At 43.5% G+C, this 19,765-nt stretch overlaps 1 protein-coding gene across 4 annotated transcripts in view; it reads right to left on the bottom strand.

Moving 5' to 3' along the window:
• Positions 1-19,765, bottom strand: part of NRP1 (neuropilin 1) — a 204,771-nt gene that overhangs the window by 92,628 nt on the left and 92,378 nt on the right. For all 4 annotated transcript variants that reach the window (XM_060248160.1, XM_060248162.1, XM_060248161.1 and 1 more), the window contains exons 5-6: positions 7,967-8,122; positions 1,830-1,996 (exon numbers count right to left, since the gene is read on the bottom strand). In XM_060248160.1, coding sequence (XP_060104143.1) covers positions 1,830-1,996; positions 7,967-8,122 — 323 coding nt within the window. The remainder of the gene's footprint in view (positions 1-1,829; positions 1,997-7,966; positions 8,123-19,765) is intronic.

Below are 19,765 nucleotides of genomic sequence, written 5' to 3'. Positions count from 1 at the left end.
TCCTGACAAAAAAACTATCCAAGAACCCAGCAACTTCCATTTAGTTTAATTCCTGTAACAATTTGCAGGAATAATTTTAGTGTATCAATAGATATAGTGTATCTATGATAAAGAAACTGTGGGCAGGAAACAACAAAAAAGGGAGGAGAGAGAAAGAAAATTACATATGTATAAAACCAGTTGGTGTTTGTTTGTCTGAACTGAATTCTCCAATTGTGTAACACCACACTATTTCAAAGATCAATTGTATATGTGAGAAGCTGTGGGGGGGAGGGGGGGAGATGCAGAGAGAAAGAGGCACCGTCACTTATTTCTCCCTTTGCAGAGACAACACCAATTCAGAAAGCTGTGTGGAAAAATTCATATAGGTCTATTTTTGGAATCATATCTGTTCCAAGTAATGAGCATTGCTCTGTTTGTTCAAAAACAGGTGAAAAAGAATTCTGGAAGCCCCACACATTACACTCAATTCCCTGCACATCTTTACTAAATTAGACACAAGGTGTGGGCTTTTCTTCTCTCATTCTGAGTCTAATCCATATAATGCAGCTGTATTTCCAAACATTTTATTGGTCCAAGGATGTATATATGAGACACAATTCAGTGAGTGGATATAGACAATCGTTGGCTTGTCACAATTACACATGTAGCCATTTGGTAGATCAGATGTCTACACAGTTACCAAGTGGATTTATGAGCATGTATCAGGTACAGAGAAAAGATCTCTGATAGGACTTTACTGGTGGTACATTGTCCTTGATCCTGCCCCTCCCACATGCAAGATTTCACTGTATTAGTTCCAATTAACCACATTTAAGTAAAATTTAAGTAAAATAACATATAAACAAAACTTCAGTTGCCCCCATATTGTGCTTTCTGCACCACGGTTTTGTCAGCATAATATTCTGAAGGGCAGAAAAAAGTAAACTCATACCACTTTTGGTTTAGTCTTGAGTCTTCAGAGGTTAAATTCTCATCTTATGGCACTGAGTAGTCCCTGAGTTATCTATCATTCATCTGAAAACTACCCGGAGCTGTTCAACAGGCCATTTTGTTTTAAGTGCCTGTTAAACTAATATTGACTCTTCCCACTAAACCAAAATCTCTGTTATTTGTGCCCAGAAGGCTGGGGGGGGGGAAAAAGCAGGAAGCTGAAGAATTAATCTTCCTGACCTTTTCTTTCTTTCCCCCTATACCTTGGAGAGTCAGTTTATTTGTAGTGTATACCTAAGAGGGGTGTGAAATATTCAAGCAATGTTGTTTTCCATATTAAACAGAACTTTCCAACTGCACAATCTGTTCCATTTATTTATTTATTTATTAAAAAATCACCCAATTGCTGTCAAGTCTGCTGTATTTTGGTCAAGCTGCATCTTAACATTGGTTCAGAAGTAAAGGGTTCTGGGTAAACCACACTGAACACCGAATGCTGCTAGCTAACTTTCCTCACCCCCTCACCATCCCTTTGTTGTGTAGCCTGCTTTGAAATGGTGATATGGGAACAAGATAGTAGAGCCTTCTCAGGCCGGGTGTCTGTGGGAGTGTGAAGGCGCCAAGGCCTCAGCTTGGGAACGAAGTAGTAACATCCCGTTGTGAATATACACTGCATAGAATGCCCCTCCCTCAAGAATCCTTTTAATCTATACCTTAAATGCTTGGTTAATGTCTATGTACCCCAGTCCTTCAATCTCTATCATGGTCTATGGTTCTGTCTCCAATAAACTAGTAACTTTGTTTCAACCAAAGTCTCGTTATTGAATTCAGCCGACTTGACAATTGCTTTCTTTAAAGTACCTCTAGAAGAAATTAAAATTTTAAATGGTTTGTACCTGTATCCATTCTCTAATGGAATCCTCTCCCGGTGTCCACCCATTTTCAGGGTAATTCAAGCGGGACCTTTCAGAAGACCAGTTGGTGCTATACTGAGAAGAGGCACTGATTTGGTCAGAATGAATTTCACCGGATTCCATTCCAAGTGGTTGTATGCACTGAAAATCTGAAATAAACATCTAGTCAGTATAATATTTTCCCCTAAAAAGTTACGGCTGCAGTCCACATACTACAGACGTTAATGCAAAAAAAGTCCTAGTAAAATTAATACTTTGAATGGAAAAACTGAATTATTTGTATGGGACTTCCTGTGCAACCCTATGAACACTTTCCGTGGAGTAAAGCCCCAATAACAAACGTTGGTAGGATTCTAAGTTGACCTGCTTATGATTGCGCTCTTTGTCAACTAAGTCTAAGGCCACTTTGGGCCTCTAATGTCTCTCTGTGCTGTCAATATGAGTATGGTTGCCAAGTCCAATTCAAGAAATATCTGGGGACTTTGGGGGTGGAGCCAGGAGACATTGAGGGTGGAGCCAGGAGCAAGGTTGTGACAAGCAGAATTGAACTCCAAAGAGAGTTCTGGCCATCACATTTAAATGCCTTCCCTCCATTGGAAATAATGAAGGATAGGGGCACCTTCTTTGGGGACTCATAGAATTGGATCCCTTGGTCCGAACTTTTTGAAACTCGGAGGGCGCTTCGAGGAGAGGGACTGCATGCTATGTAATGTAATGTAATGTAAAATTTTATTTATATCCCGCCCTCCCCCGCCGAAGCAGGCTCAGGGCGGCTTACAACATTTAAAATGAACAATACAATAATAAAACATTAAAATCACATTAAAACCAATCAGTAATTAAAACATTCCTTAACTAACAGTGGCGGTAAGTATTATTAATCTAGCCATAAACATTAGTACAATCATTAGTAAACGCCTGTCTGAAGAGGGCTGTCTTGCAGGCCCTGCGGAACTGGTCTAAGTTCCGCAGGGCCCGCACCTCCTCTGGGAGCTGGTTCCAGAGTTGTGGGGCTGCGGCGGAAAAGGCCCGAGTGCGGGTGCTTTGCAGTTTTACTTCTTTTGGCCCAGGGATATTCAGTCTGTTTTTGCCTACTGACCTCAGTGCTCTCTGGGGCTCATATAGGGAGCTCATATATGCTGAAAATTTGGTGTCTCTACCTAAAAAAAACCAGCCCCCCAAGAGCCCCAGATACCCGCAGATCAATTATCCATTATATCCTATGGAAATTGGTCGTCATAGGGAATAATGGAGTGCTCAGCAGACATTCCACCCCCACCCCCGCTTTCTGATGACCCTAAAGCGGGGGCAGGGCCTCCAAACTGGGGGATCCCCTGCCCCCACCTGGGGATTAGCAACCCTAAATATGAGGTCAATACTCCCTCTAAGCTGTGGAAAAATTCTACTTTGTGAGCTACTGGTATTAAAGTTGTGAGCTACTGCATAAATTAGTCAGCTCTGCGGCCGTTTTTCCTGAACTAAGACTAAAATGTGTAAACTGGAGGCTACAAAACTGTGAGCCAGCTCACACTAACTTAGCTTAGAGGGAACACTGGGTCAGGCTTGATCTTACTTTTTTGAAACAGGATGGAAGATAAAACTCTGGAAGAGCCTGATTTTGTCAGATCTCAGAAGCTAAGCAGGGTTAGCCCTGGCTAGTATATGGATGGGCAACTATGAAAGAGTGTCAGTTCCAAAAGAGTACAAGCCAGCCTGAAGGAGTGTACATTACCAAACACATTTTAAAATAAAGTTTTGCTTTTATTTTGGCAGTGAGCTACCACAAAGATATTTAGTTTAAGTTACTATAGCAGCCATACAGCTGAAGGAAAGGGTGTGGGGGAGAAAATAGATGTCACTGTAAAAAGGTAGTCAGAAAATCAGACAAAGTCCTTACGAGTCAGTTAATGTCATACATGGCTTCCTTTATTGAGTCAATCCATCTCATGTCTGGCGTTCCCCACATATAGTATTTGCAAGAGTAAATATTGTATTTACAACTTGTGTTGATGTGAAGGGGAGGAGAAATCCCATTTTTCTGTTCCTTGCCAGTGCTTTTCTCCCCACCACTCTCCAGCTTGCCTCCCCTCTGTATGCTCTCTGCTCTAGCTTAGCTCACTCAGCCCCCTTGTTGCTTCTATTAACCTGTTCTGCCTACTTGGGCTTCCCTATCCATTGAAATAGCAATCATTTGGGTTGCTGTGCTCCTGCCCAGGCTCTTTTATCCAGGGCCAGCGTGTGGGAGTAGGCCAAGTAGGCGGCTGCCTAGGGCACCATGTGGCCTAAGGTCACCATGAGGCGCCCCCTCTCCTCATGCCCCGCACCTGGTGCTGTCCTGAGTGAAGTTGGGGGGCGTGGTGGCGAGACCTTTCAGACCAGTTGGTGCTATACTGAGAAGAATATACTGCTGGAGGGGGAGGATCGGGGTTCGGCCTGAGGTGCAGGAACCTCTAGCACCAGGCCTGCTTTATCTTTCCCACCAAGGAGTGACAAGATGGCAGGCGGGCAGAGATAGCTTGAACTGCTGCAACTTTACTGCATCACTTGCTCCTGGCTTTCCTTTTGTGCACCATTTTGGGTTGCTATCACTGTTCAGAATCTCAGTTGGTTTCTTTGTATTTCTGCATATGCAGACACATCACTATTAATGGGTGCGGTTGTTCCCTGAAAGGGTTGTATTCCAAAACTAAGGGTTTCCCCCTGTAAATCTGGGGGGTGGGGGTCATCTGAGTTTTCAGAACCCTATATTGTAGGCTTATGGGTCAGGCTTGCTAGGATTGTGACGAATCCTTGTCTATTGTTAAAAGACACAAAAATTGTGCTAAAATGAGAAACAATTGCTTCACTGCATGTTAATTTTCACGAGACAGGAAAATTTGTTAATGCAGCATGGAAGTTAAATGAATGTTCTTGTTTTAGTTGGATCAGGCACAGCTTTGTTGGGGAATTTGTAATGATATTTAATTTGATCTGTCTTCTAAACTTCAGCCTTAAATGCTAATCAATCTAACCTTCACACCCATTTCTCCCTACATGGGAGATCAAACAGGCCAGTCCATTTGACAAACATTTAATTCAGACAAGGAGGCATTAAATGTTGACAAGAGCTATGCTGTAAAATGTTTTTAAAATCATAAAGCAGCAGCAATGTGAAAGGGTATGATTAACCTTGTATTCCCTACAATTTGAATTCTATTTGAAGGTGTCTTTTTTAACGAATGAGATCTGGTTGATCAGCATTTCCTCTATGACAGAAACAAATTTGTAAAGTCAAACACAAAAAAATACAACTGGTTATTAAGAGGCATTTAGAAATAAAATCAGACTTGTTTAAACTGTAGTATTTCCATTTAAAACAGCAAATTATAGCATTTTTCAGACCTCAACTTAGTGTAGACAAGGGTTGGGTTCTAGGAAAGATCTACTTTTGTAGTTAAGGTAGCTGCTGCAATTCTGTCATGCATTGTGAAATTGGCTTACACTGATTTCCACACATATTTTTTACTTTGGTTCTTTTTGTCCTGGAGATCTCCTGGAATTAGAAAGAATTTCCAGACAACACAGACCAATTCCCCTGAAGAAAATGACTGCTTTGGAGGGTGCGCTTTATGGTATTATACCCTGATGAGGTCCCTCCCTTCCCCAAATCTGCCTTCCTCAGGTACCAGCCGAAATCTCCAGAAATTTCCCAACTTTGAGTTGTCAACTCTAATCATGGTACATTGGGGTTAGGATTTAAACCTTTCTGCTTCACTGTTGCCTGTCCTGAAATGGCTCTGCAGAACTCCTTTGCTGTGTTGAGGTAACTCTACAGAGGAGGGGTGATGTGAAAGACCTCTGTCTGAGACCCTTGAGAAAGTTGCTGCCAGTCTGAGTAGACAATACTATGATGGACCAAGAGTCTGATTCATTTAAAGCAGCTTCATGTATTTATGTGTCCTCGTGCAGGTCCTGATCAGATTCTGTCTGTGTGGACATATATGAAATGGACCTATGAGCCAGACCACTGGCCCATCTAGGCTCAACATAGTCTACTCTGACAAGGAGTCTCTTTTCAGGGTCTCAGACAGAGGGAGGAAATTCCCAACACTGATTACCTGATATCCTTTATCTGGAGATGCTGGAAACTGAGGCTGGTACCTTCTACATGCAAAGCATGACCAATTTCCCACTCACCCTACACCGCTCTGAAGTTCCTCTTTTCAGCGTGGTGTCCTTCCGATTTCCCACTATCTGTCCCGGGGCTTCAGCTTGTGCCTGCATTTTTACGTGGCAACAAGAAACTGGTTTTTAGCGGTTTCTGTTTACCGTGGAAAAACACTGACGCAAGCTGAAGCCCTGGGGCAGACAGTGGGAAATTGGAAGGATGCCACACTGAAAAGAGGAACATCAGAGCGGCGTAGGGTGAGTGGGAAATCAGAGCATGTCTTTCACCACTGAACCACAGCCCATGCTTGCCCCAATGGAACAAACAGGAGTTCCATGGGGCCACCTCTGGTCAAGAAAATGGTCCAAGAGGGAAAGTCTTATATGCACATCCCTAACCTTCTGAGCCATGATCCTGATCCAAATCAGGGTCCCTTAAATCTGTTTTTTTTTAACTCCACTGAGAAGAGATCCTGCATCTGATCCTTTGTCTGTGAAGGTAAATAGTAAATGTAGGCTAAAATATGGCAAGATGAAAGATTATATACTGGCTACTTGTGTTCTGGCCAGTATAATGGCTAAGAGAATGAAATGTGAGGACTCTAGTTCAAATCTTACCACAAGCTTAGGTCCACTATATGAAATATAGAGATCAAACACTGGCCTGTGTTGCAGGGCTGCAGAAAAGTCTATAAGAAGACAGTGTTTGTGGAGTGCTTTGTACACCGCAAGTGCTATATAAATGATAAGTATTTTGACTGGTTCCATCTTATGGTTGGAAAGTACACAATACAGTAATCATCCTGGAACTAAACAGGCACAGGTTTCAGCAATGTCTGAATGGGAAATTTATACCGTTTTTGCACACAGCTTACCTCGCAGTCACAATCCTGTTCCCTCCGCAGTGTCTGTCGGATTTCCCACCATCTGTGCCGGAGTTACAGGAAGTGCTGCGGCTTTTGCGTAGCAAACGTAAACTGGGTTTTAGCAGTTTACGTTTGCTACACAAAAGCTGCGGCACTTCCTGTAACTTCGGCGCAGATGGTGGGAATCCAACCAGATGCTGTGGAGGGAACAGGATTGTGACCGTGAGGTAAGCTGTGTGTGAAACTGTCCTAGTATGCCACCTTAAGTTCCATAACTGAAGAAAAGTGGAATATAAATTTAATAATAATAATAATAATAATATTTGGGTCTTTTTTATTGGGTTGGATCCAGCCAGCTTTTTTACTCATTCAGGGAGGCCATGTCTCCTGCCAGCTCAGCCTGTCCACTGCCACACCAAGTTGGATAGTGGAGGGGGGAATGCTTCAGGGAACTGTGGAATCAGCACTGCACTGATACCATGATGTCACTTCTGTTGTGACTTCGAATGAACGTCATTGTGTCAAGCAATGCTTTGGCATTTACCCCAAATCACATAGTTTTGGTTGAATGCTATAGCATGTCTCCTACACAATGATGTTATTTGATGTCATGCCAGAATTGATGTCACCGCATCACTGATGATATCATAACATAAGTCTCTCACCAGCTGTCAGCCTTGGGCTGGCAACCCTAACTCAATTTCACCTAATTTCCCTCCTTGTTACAGCTCCCATCCCACATGGCTTTTGTCCATGCAGGTCTCGTGATCCCCAGTACAGTCTTTTTGGTAGTCAAAGGGGAATTCCACCTCCCTTTTTCCACCAGTAGATAATATGGTTGAATTGAACACATTGTCTAGCTATGCTGTTTCCTTTTCTGCCACAGCTCTCCCATAGCCTCATGACATTTTTAGGGAAACAAACCTGAGAGGAAATGTCTTTTCCTGGCATTGATAATCAAAGGGTAGGTGCTTTAAAAACAGATACACACCTACTGTGTCCTTATTTATCTAAGGTTTCTTTAAATATTTCATGTGGCACCTGCAGGTGAGGAGACATGACTGAGAATAATCAACAATAAGCGCTGCAGAATGGATAAACACTGACCTTCAGATACACTGTTTTGCAAGACAGTGTAGTTGGCAGAGAAACCCTCTTTTGCTATTGCACTGTCAGTGTAGAAAACCAAGGAAAGAATGCCAGTCGAAGAGTGGATGCGGCCTGGTGTATTCTGCCCACAATATCGGCCTATGTGAGGTCCAACTGAAACGGGGAAAAGAGAGAAAACAATGGTAAAATACATTTTCTGTGCAACAATCAACGATGACCACAGGCTATAGAGTCCATAGTATAGACCCCTGAAAAGTGGCCTTCAAAGGAAATAGCAATTGTCTTGCAGTGGTTGTACCACATTAGCAAAAACAATGTATCATCTTAGCCTGCCATAAAATTATTGCTCTTAACACAGCTTCTGGAAAAAACATAAATATCCAAGGCATGTACTTTTAATGAATATAATTTGTGATACATGAGACATGATTATAAGCACCATGGAATGCTGATATCAAGCAATGTTTGTTAGAGGAACAGTTCAGAAGATATAGACAGAAATGGATCACTCTGACTACCAGAATGTGGTCACTGTGGTATAGTGGTTAAAGCACCACACTTAAGAGCAGTATTCCTTCTAAACTGAGTTAGTGTGAGCTAGCTCAGTTTTTTAGCCTCCACCTCACACATTTTTGTCTTAGCTCAGGAAAAATGCCCCCAGAATAAACTAATTTATGCAGTAGCTTACAACTTTCATGCCAGTAGCTCATTAAGTAGAATTTTTGCTCACATGACTCCATAACTTAGAGGGATATTGCTTGGGAGACCCAAGTTCAAATCCTTACTTCACTATAGAAACTTGCTGGGTGACCCTAGGCCAAACATTTTCCTTCAGTCTAAACTACCTACAGAATTGTGAGGATAAAATGAGGAAGAAAGATCAATATTGTAATCTGCTTTGGGTCTTCATTTGGGGAGAAAAGCAAGGTAGCAGCAACCAAATAAACTTAACAATCCCTTGCAGCAAGGTGAAGTCAAAGCATAATATACACAGATATCATCATACGCTGTATGTATATATACAAACATATGATGATGTGATGGTGCTTTGCTATATGCAACCTCTTCAAGTCAGAGCAAGTGGGCATTTATGGGATCTCCCTTTAAACTGGTGTGTTGAAATATATATTTTTTATTTTAAGAGGTTGCCCTTCTATTGTTTTCTTTCTGTCTACATCCTCTGTTCTGGTGGCTGTAGCTCTGTAGGATACTATAAAGATTTTACACTCATTCAGTGACCTCTGTGTTGGCAGGGCAAGCTGCTGAGGATTCTTCAGTAAAAGCAGAGAAATGCCTTGAATGCTTGCAGCTGGCTATCAGGCCAGGCCTTCCCCCCTTTGGGCTTTCAACAGCTTTAGTCAGCTTCTTTCCCCTTCGCTCACACTATGGCCTGTGCCACCAAGGAAATAATTCATCCTGAGTATAAATATTTCCTCTTCATTACGATAATATCCCTCTGAGGTATTCACCGAAGATATATGCCAACAAAGTAGCCTCTAGAAGTTTAAAAACAACAAATCTTTTTTTCTAGTAAAAATCTATAACAGGGTTGGCTAAAGTTTCTAAGCCTAAGAGCCTCTTACCACAATTTCCTTGTGGCTAAGAGCCAAAACATACACAGGATCTCCTTCCCAGCCACTTGCTTCCTCCACTCAAGAACTACATCAGCATTCATTGTCTCTATACTCTCGCAGTGCACTCCTATGGGGAGTTGCACCCTTCTAAATCCATTGAAGTCAGTGGGCGTAACTATGCCTAGGATTGCACTTTCAGTATCTTTTTCATGGTCTCATCACAGGCTCTAATGTGTGACTCCTCCCTATTTGGCAGAAACTTTTATGTTTAGGCTAGAAGCCTAGGCAGAACATCTGGTGTTGCTTTGAAGAAATCCTTACAATAATGATACATGACCAGTGTCATTCGATGCTACATAATTTGCATTTAGGACCCAGATATACTGAATATACTGTCAGAGTGTCTTTCCATCCTCTTGTACAAACATTGTAAGAATGATCATTGTTCATGCCCTTCCAGGGGGGGAATTCTAGCAGGAGCTCCTTTGCATATTAGACCACATACCCCTGATGTAGCCAATCCTCCAAGAGCTTACAAAAAAGAGCCTTGTAAGCTCTTGAAGGATTGGCTACATCAGGGGTGTGTGGCGTAATACTCAAAGGAGCTCCTGCTAGAATTCCACCCCTGCACCCTTCCATTGTTCAAGAGACCTTTCAAGTCAGAACTGTTCAGGAGGGCATTTGAAGGTTGCCAGCGCTCCTTTTTCTGGCTTTATTACTTCATTGTATGGGATCTGTAGTTATTGTAACTGACAGTCTCACATTGCCATCCTATGCAGAGTTGCTCTAGTCTAAGTCCATTACAATCAACCCATCTAGTACTTTTTAAAATCTTATCCATCCTTCAGGGCTCTCAAAGAGGTATACATGGCTGTCCTTTCACCACCATTTCATTCTCACAGAAAGCATGTAAGGTAGGCTAAGGTGCCTGACCTGGATAACCCAGGCTAGCCCAATCTTGTCAGGGCCAGCTCTGGTTAGTACTTTGATGGAAGACTACCACGAAAGTCTAGGGTTGTTATACTGATGTAGGCAACGCCAAACCACTTCTGAGTGTCTTTTGCTTTGAACACGCTGCAGGGTCACCATAAGTCGGCTGGGACTTGATAGCAAAAAAGAAGCTAGGCTTAGTGAGCATGACTTGCCTAAGGTTACCTGGTCTGAATTCAGGTCTCCAACACTCTTAACAACTGCCCTGAATTGTTCATGATGGCACTGCCAGATGTTGTTGCGAGATGCTTTGAGTCCCATTGGAAAACAAAGTGGGTGATGAATATTTTAAGTAAATAAAAGGCTGGCTGTTAGTGTATGGCTGAGGAATGTTGAAGAAAGCCAAGCTAAGTGACAAAGAGACAACCTGACTATGATGGACCCCTTCCTCTTCCCTCCCTCAGAGGCAAAATTTCCCCTCCATTTTTCTGTTCTAAACCGCCTATATAATATGACTAAACTGCCCACATAATACGTCGTCTTCTTTAACTAAGAAGTCTGGCTGTCCCACCTTCTGACAGTTCAGTATTTTGGCTTTTTGATATAGCTCAGGAACTTGAGGGAAGAATCAGAAGCCCTTTGCACCTTAAACCACTAATAATGGCAATTGAGATGTTTTAAAATTCAAAAAGAACAGAACATTTTATTTGACATAAAGAGGAAAGGTCGGGTGAATTCAGGGGTTGAAATTTCTGAGATAAAACAAATTTTTGCACAGACTTTAGTTCTTATATACAGGCTAATGAGAGTTTCTTAAGCTTTGTTGCAATTGTTTGAAACTTTATCTTGAGGTATTTTATATTGAGAATATTTTTCTTTAACACTCCAGCACACCTTCTTTAGTGTCTCTCAAACTCTTTTGGTTTCCCAGAAAGTTAGTACACCCTTTCCAGTACTCAAACCCCTTCTCTTGAAACACCAGTTTTGACTGACTCTTTAGGTCTCTATGGGCAGTTTTTATTCACACCAGACCAAGGATCTCTGTAATCTTCAGAGCTATTTTCCCTGTTCAACTGGGAAGAGAATCTTCTTCTCTGTCTAGAATATCTTTCCGTTTTTCTTGGCCTGAATGAGTGTCTCTGTACACTTCCCAGTGGGAGCCCTAGCCACTTTCCCTTAGTTCTCCAGCAGTCCGGTGGTGTCTCCTTTCTCCCAGAACAGGCCTGGAGCCCCAACCTTCCTCTGCTCTACCCTTGAGGAACTTGCTTCACACGGCTTGCTCCTGGCTACCTTCCCTGTGGATCGGTGCCTTCTTCGATGGATAGTTGACCCTCCCTGCCCCATGCACACAGCTGAACAGTCACTGGGAGATGGGAGAGCCCAGTGGGGCCTTTGCCGCTCTGCAGTGAATCCTGCCCCCCTCCCTGCACCTGCCATTGCCTCTGGCTGCTGCAGTTAGATCCCGGAAGGGCCAAAATGCCAGCATTTCCCCTCCTCCCACCAACCCCCATGCTCTGCTGTGCCCAAGAGAAGCTGTGCCAGTCCCCAAACTCTCTTTCCAGTGTGTAGATGGGGCAGAAGGCAACTCCTAGAGATTGCAAGAATGCTATGGTAACCCACAACATGCTGTTTTGTAAAAAGGTTGTGATGTAATTTTGTGCCCCGTGGCCCTATCTGGCTATGGACCTGGTTCTCCTGTTTGTGTTCAACCTCTTTCAGCTAAGGTTGAAATCAGACTTTCTCTGTCAAAGCTGAATTCAGACTTTCTCCAGTCAAGGAACAAATCTGACTCTCTCCTCAGCATCCAGCTCTCTCAAGACTTTGTCTGCTTAGCTGATGCTGTCTAATCAGATTGCTCAGAGCAGCCTGTCACTCAAGGGATACTGGCTCTGTGAGAAATTAACCCTTCACATACCTGTACTCTGTTTGTACAGTACTTTGAGGCTTTTTTAAAAGGTGCAGTTCAGCACAGTGGCATAGGTGATCTTGAAAATATGTACCATCAATTTGGCATAAAGGAGCTTAAAGAACAACTGTACTGTAGTGTAGTGGTTTGGGTGTCAAACTACTATCCAGGAGACCTAGATGCAATACCTGCTCTGCCATAAATCTTGCTGGGTGACCCTGAGCCAGTCACTCTCTCAGCCTAACCTGCCTTATAGGATTGTTGTGTGACCAGAATGGAGGAGAGGAGAATAATGTACGCTGACTTGAGCTTTTTGGAGGAAGGGCTAGATAAAAAAATATGCAAAAATAAATAGTAGTGTTTCTACAGTAGATCTCCTAGAATTTTTTGCCACAGGTATTTCCTCATCAGGCCCAGTGCTAAGGGTTCTGGTGCCCCAGGCCAAGCCCTGCACTCCTTCCCAGGGACCCGGAAGTGACATCATCGGGCTGTGCGCGTCGTACAAATGCTCAGCCTCTTGACCAGCCAGCTGCTCCTGTTGCCCCCACTGCCAGTCAGGTGCACCTGGGCTGGGTGGCTTGGTGGCCCCATCCCCTCTCCCCCCTGGGCTGCGGGCAGGCTGAAGAGCACTGTGGTGGGGCACAGGCCTGATTTGGTCTTCCAAGGTCCCGCCACCCGAGGAAGGAAGGCTGCTGCCTGAGCTCTTTGCCACTCTCTTGCAAAGCAGGAGAAGGCTAAGCAAGGGACAGGCCGAGCCGCGCGTTCGGGTCGGCATGAGCAGGGATGGGGAGGAGCCTGCCCCCGCCCCTGTGGTGCAGTGGCACCCCAGGCAGCTGCCTATTTCGCCGACTCCCACATGCTGGCCCTGGTCCTCACCTCCTTAGATGTTCATTATTGCAACTGAGTGTAGGGTATAAGAGGCAGAATGCTAATCTCACTGTGGTTCTCTAGTTTGTGACACATGTCCCTTGTTTACTTCATTTATACCACACCTTTCTCTGTAATAGTGACCCCAAACAATTTGCATTGTTCTTGTCTCCTCTATTTTATCGTTAAAACCACCATGTGTGGTAAATTAAGCTGAAAGTGTGGCTGGGCCCAAGATTACCCAGCAAGCTTCTATGGCAAGGTAGGAATTCAGTCCTGGGTCTTCCTCTAGTATTCTTAAGTCTTCCAGCCAGGATTGCTGTTCTTATGAAGTCTTGTCCCTGGCCAGCCAGCTCTGGATTACAAACATTGACTGGGTTTGCTGGACTGTTGGAAGTCAGCAATCTGGCTGGCTCCAGGTCCTCTATGCCCTTTCTGCCCTGTTTGTTGCTTGTCCAGGGTAACGGGTTGGCCGTTGTGTGCAGCAGGTTGCTGGAATACATGTACCACTAATCTGATCCAGCAAGACTCTCCTTATGTTCTTATGGCATTGGGGATGTTTCCAACTACAAGGATTGTCATGGGTAAAACATACTGATTTGTTGGATGTGATACCTGCATGGTGTGCTATGTAACTGCCATGTTGCTCAGTGCAGATGCTGGCAAGCAGGATAAACTTGGCTGATACAATCCAAAACAGGGATTATATCACATGTTCAGCCATTTCCCCTTTCCAATTTAATTGGAAAAATCATAGAATGATGGTGCATGGGCTATGTCTTCTAGCAAATCAGCCACAATAGTGAGGAGTGTGTATTTAGATCATGAAATTGGATGGCATTGATTTTCCTTCCCTATAGTAGGAAGTGGAAATTGTGGGGGGTGGGTTAGGATGTGATATAGTATCTCTTCTGCTATTAAGATAATGTAACCTAGGGTAATTTGTGTGTGTATCTGTGATTTAGCATGACTTTTATTTCAACCAGCTTTGCAGCTATTTTGCTGCAGTCTGTTTATTAGTATAATGGAATGGTCTTTCAGTATTCATTTTGAATTACTCAATGAGCTACCAGTTCTAGACTGTCAACTTGTGTTTGTTTAAGGGCCCATTAAGCAGTCCTGTTCAAGCTCACAAAGAAACCTAAAATTAACATTTAGCATTTCTTTAGTTTTCTGCTCTAAAAGAATCCAGATACATCACTATTTAGGGGCAAGGCCCATGGCTCAGTGGTAGATCATCTTCTTAGCATGCAGGTGTTTCCAGGTTCAATCCCTGGGCAGCTACTGCTGGTCAGAGTAGACCAGTGATCTGATCCACTATAAAGTGGTTTCAGTTTCATGTTTTTATTAACAACAGCTACTACTACTACTACTACTACTAGCTAGCTAGCTAATTTAGTTCCCATATTTCTCCATGTGAAATTCCTCTGTGTACTACTACTACAACTACTACTGCTGTTACTAGCTAATTTAGTTCCATTTTCCAAAGAACAAGAAGTAGGGAACTGAGAAATACGGGGTTTCTCTGTGTACAACATGACCTCGAAGAAGAGTGAAATGCAAACAAAAAAGTATTGTTTTTCTAGTTCTGAATGCAGCATTCCCAAATGTTACACCTGTCCCCATTTTCTGGGCTGTCCCTGATAAATAATGGCCTATTTTTTGTTTTTTTTTGAGAGAGAGAGATCTGGAGGATATCATCTTAAATTTTCTTAGTTACATTTAGTGTTTTCATTCTTCAAGTTTTTCTTCCTCCTCCCTTGGGTGAAGTAGAACCCAGATGATTATATCTAATGGGGCTAGAAACATCTTGACTCAAGCACATATGCGTGAAACTGCATACCCGAAAAGCTTCCTTCCCTTCCCTCAGTAATCGCCTGTCCAGATAGTAAAAATTGGGGAATGTCTTTGAGTTGCAGCTCCTCTATAAATACAACCAGATGTCAGATCCATTGTGAGATGAGCCCTTCTGTTGAGCATCGTTGCATTTGTAAAAAAGTAAAATGTTATGTTTGGCTTACTAATACAGCATGTCTTGGAAGCAGGAGCAGGAAAGGCTATTGCTGACTGAATGTCAGGTAGCCAGTGGAGATCCTAATTCATCTAATAACATTGGGAGATGGAAAGTGCTCATGAAGTGCTCCTTACAAGTGAGAACAGAGATGTTCCAAGAGCTCAGGTGTATCCCTGTCTTCTACCACAACATACTGGAGGTATGCATCTCTCGAAACCAGCCTTTGGTTGCCTTAGCAGTACTTTCACATTCATAAACACCAGGTTTTTCACATAGGGTGCTTTCACACAAGAGATTTGGCCTGGCCTAGCCATGTCATAGCACAAAAGTAGGCTTGAAACTCAATATGAAAAAAACTAAGATCATGGCATCTGGCCCCATCAGACCTTGACAGATAGAAAGGGAAGACATGGAAGTAGTGACAGACTTCACATTTCTGGGATCCAAGATCACTGCAGATGGTGACTGCAGCCATGAAACTAAAAGATGTTTGCTCTTTGGAAGGACAGCTATGGTGAACCTGGGCAGTGTAATAAAAAGTAGAGACATCACCCTGCCAACAAAAGTCTGTATAGTCAAAGCGATAGTATTCCCAGTAGTAATGTATGGCTGTGAGAGCTGGACCATAAGGAAGGCCAAGCGCAGAAGAATAAATGCTTTTGAGATGTGGTGCTGGAGAAGACTCTTGAGAGTCCCTTGGACTTCAAGAAGATCAAATCAGTCAGTCCTAAGGGAAATCAACCCAGACTGTTCATTGGAAGGTCAGATGATGAAGCTCAAATACTTTGGCCACCAAATGAGAAGGGAGCACTCCCTGGAGAAGATCCTGTTGCTAGGAAAGACAGAAGGCAAAAGAAGAAGGGGACGGCAAAAGATGAGATGGCTGGACAGTGTTACTGATGTAACAAACACGAATTTGAGCAGACTTCGGAGGATAGTGGAAGACAGGAGGACCTGGCGTTACTTTGTCCATGGGGTCGCAAAGAGTCGGACTCAACTGTACGACTGAACAACAACAACAACAAAAGCCATGTCTCCCATTCGGATTAAATGTGCACGAGCACATCTGCCCCCTGGGCTGCACCCATTCTCACCCTGTCTCCAGATGCCTCCTATCAAGATTAAAAAGCCACCTGGATCTTCTGAGTAGTTTCCCCTGAATTGCATTGTCACAGATTCGCTGGCCATCTGAATGCCCGGGTGTGACTCATATGCAGAAGAGCAGTGTGATCATGCCAAGCTGTTTTCAGGATGTTCAGGGTTTTTTTCCCCTAACCCCGCTCCAAGAAGCGCTTGTGCATTTCTCTGCTTGAGAGCACACACTGCAGGACTTTTTTAAAAAACAACCCAACCCTTTCTGTGGTGGGTCTGTGGTTGAGGTGTGCTAGCAGGGTGAATGGCCTACCATGGACTGCTGTCATGATCTTGCCACTTCAATGACAGCTAATAGCCCGGAAACAGACCAAACTCAAGCATCCTTTTTGGAGCCAAGATAATATTGCACCAGTTTTCCAGTGTGATAGCACACATCGTCCTGTTCTTATGCTTTGCTGTGTCCAGCATAGCAGCAATAAAATGAAATGATGTCACAGAGCATGTGGCTAAGGGCAAAAGCTAACAGGTATGGAACAGTTCTGTCATTACAATAACAGGGTAGCTGGATCTTATAAGGGGCAAATTCAAAGTTCTTGTCTATCTATGGAAGCTTAACCCTATGCAGACATTCAAGTTGTATGAGTGTCAGGAGCTCCTCTTGGCTTGATTCAGAATTAGGCTCAGAAAACTGAAATTCTTTCCTCTCCCCCAATTAAAAACTTGATTTTGTTTTACCCTTGAGTCCAATTATGAATTTGGAAAAGGGTCAGCAGAGCAAGGAAGGGGCTCTTTCCTGGCTTGGATTATGACGAGCTAAAGAAAAATATTCTGTATAGTTCTATACACATGACTGGGGTGGGGGTGGGGACTAAGTGTCACACTTGCTGATTCAGCATCTCACAATCCAATCTCCATATGTCTGAAGCCCCACTGGCAAGGGGCCTAGGATCCTATGGACAGGTCACTGATACAGAGATAATGAGGGCTGGCTCTTCATTGGTTCAGCACAGGAAAGGACTGGGAAGTGAAAATGACCCTGAGGCAAGTCAGTGAGTAACCAATACTGCAGGGTCACTCACCTCAGTAGAATTGACAATGACTATTAGTTCACCCACTGAATCATCTCCAAAAGTGGAAGCAGTACAGGAGATGACAATTATTAAGCTGACACAAACAGCCCTGGCTGATAAACTGCAGATTTATACCCTGCCCTTCTCTCAGAATCAGAGACTCAGAGCGGCTTACAATCTCCTATATCTTCTCCCCCCACAACAGACACCCTGTGAGATGGGTGGGGCTGAGGGGGCTCTCACAGCAGCTGCCCTTTCAAGGACAACCTCTGCAAGAGCTATGGGTAACCCAAGGCCATTCCAGCAGGTGCAAGTGGAGGAGTGGGGAATCAAACCGAGTTCTCCCAGATAAGAGTCCACACACTTCACCACTACATTAAACTGGCTCTCAAGGGGTCGGGGCCAAGTGGTGCCTGAGTTTCAGACAGAGTTGCTGGGGCTTGGCTCTGCTTGCTGCTGGCCACAAGTGCCCCACCCCCACCAGTCCACCCTTCAGTGGTGAAAGCTAGATTGGGACCTGCAGTATGTGTTGTGTGATATTTTTATGCAGGCAGTGCTGGATTAAACTCTGTGGAGGCCTCTAGCCAGTCAAAATCTAGGGCCCCCATCACAAATTATCTCAGTCGGAGTGCCTGCCCCACTGCCTGTGGTTCTGCTGCAGCCTGCAGGCACCTTCTCAAAAGCCTCTTTGACAAAGCTGTGGGGGAAAGGCAAAGAGAGGCACACTTGGTGACTATACCAGCAGCCACTGCACTAGGCAAGTCAGGCATAGAGCGGCTCAGTTGCTGGCTGTGCGTGTAGGCTGGGAGGGCTCCAAGCAGGGGGAAAACCAGGGCGAGGGGAAGCCAGTCCGGGGCCCCTAAAGGACTGGGGGCCATAGGCCTAATAGTGCCTACTTGGCCTAATCGTTAATCTGGCCCTGTATGCAGGGTGCTTTTTTTGTAGAGAAAGCCCAGCAGGAACTCATTTGCATATGCCACATCCCCTTACACCAAGACAGCTGGAATTGTGTTCCTGCGCGTTCCTGCTCAAAAAAGCCCTGTCTATACATAACAGGGACATTTGGAAGGAAAAGAAGGGAAGCTCCCTAGCAATGTTTGGCATAATGTTTACTGGGCTGTTTTCTAAGATCTCCCCAAAGCATTGAAAGTGTTTCCCAGCTTTTATAGGAGCCAGAGGGGCTTGCTAATTTGTGGCTCCCCTTTCTTTTGCCCTTTGCAAGGCAGCTATGTAGAACTTTGTGCAAAGCTTGCAACTGGCTAATTGCCATTCAGTCTTTACCATTGTGTTTTCCCCACCCACTTCTGTCCGATGGGCAAACATCTGTGCCTTTTCTCCTTCCCATGAGCTCCTTTGATCACTGCAGCCATTGACCTTAATGAGGAAGAGAAAAGAAGCCGTGGCCATACCATACTGTGGCACTTATTCTGAGCTACCTCCCCACCCCCATTTCCTGCAAGGAAGCTTCCTTTGAGATCACCAACAGAAGGGAATGTGTTTTATGCTGATGCCCATTTTCAAATTCAGTGCAACCCACAGCTTTATAATTTTTCTAAAAAAAGATATACTTCATAATTTTAAATTTCCATTCTTGGGAATATTGCCTCTAGATATCACAGTGGTATTCTCATTTCTAGCTGCATTTTTTAAAAATAGGTGAAAGCTTTGTAGAGAATATGATATAAAGAGGTATCAAAATTTCTTACACAACTTGTAAGGCTTTGCCTACTGAGCTAATGTAATATTGATTTAACCTGAACTGGATGAAACAGAGGTTTTTAGTTTTTCCTATATAAATACAGAGTATACTTAGACTTCTCTCTTTTGATTTTCAATTTCAGGCTTCCAGACCTGAGAATGACAATAAATTACTTAATAATGTGTAAAAGGCACCCACGCTAAATTGTAGCTGTGCAGAAAACATCTTGACCAATAATTCACCCGATTATATGACTACCTGCTTAGCTAGAAAGTGTCAGTCTTTCTTGAAGGCTTCTATTAATCTTTCTTTGCCTTGTAATTTGTGAGCTAAGGGTCAAATGGATTTCAACATAGCAAATTTACTCTTGGCTGCTTAAATTGGAATTATAAAGTGGCTAGAGCCCATTTGAAGTCCCTGATAGAAAGTATTGCATTTCATGACTCACAATATTTGGAATTGTTCTGACAGCATCAATCTAGCATTGGATGATTAAGAGCAATTCTGTACTCCACCCCCCCCCCATTTTTTTTTTGCTAAGGGATGAAAATCATAGCAAGAATAACTATGTAGAACACACACACAAAAAATACTGTTTGTGCATTTCATCGTTTGTTCTGACAGAGAATTCATTAGCTAAC

This window comes from Heteronotia binoei, chromosome 10 (genome assembly GCF_032191835.1).
Source record: "Heteronotia binoei isolate CCM8104 ecotype False Entrance Well chromosome 10, APGP_CSIRO_Hbin_v1, whole genome shotgun sequence".
NCBI lineage: Eukaryota > Metazoa > Chordata > Lepidosauria > Squamata > Gekkonidae > Heteronotia > Heteronotia binoei.
This window is presented reverse-complemented; position numbering and strand designations above follow the sequence as displayed.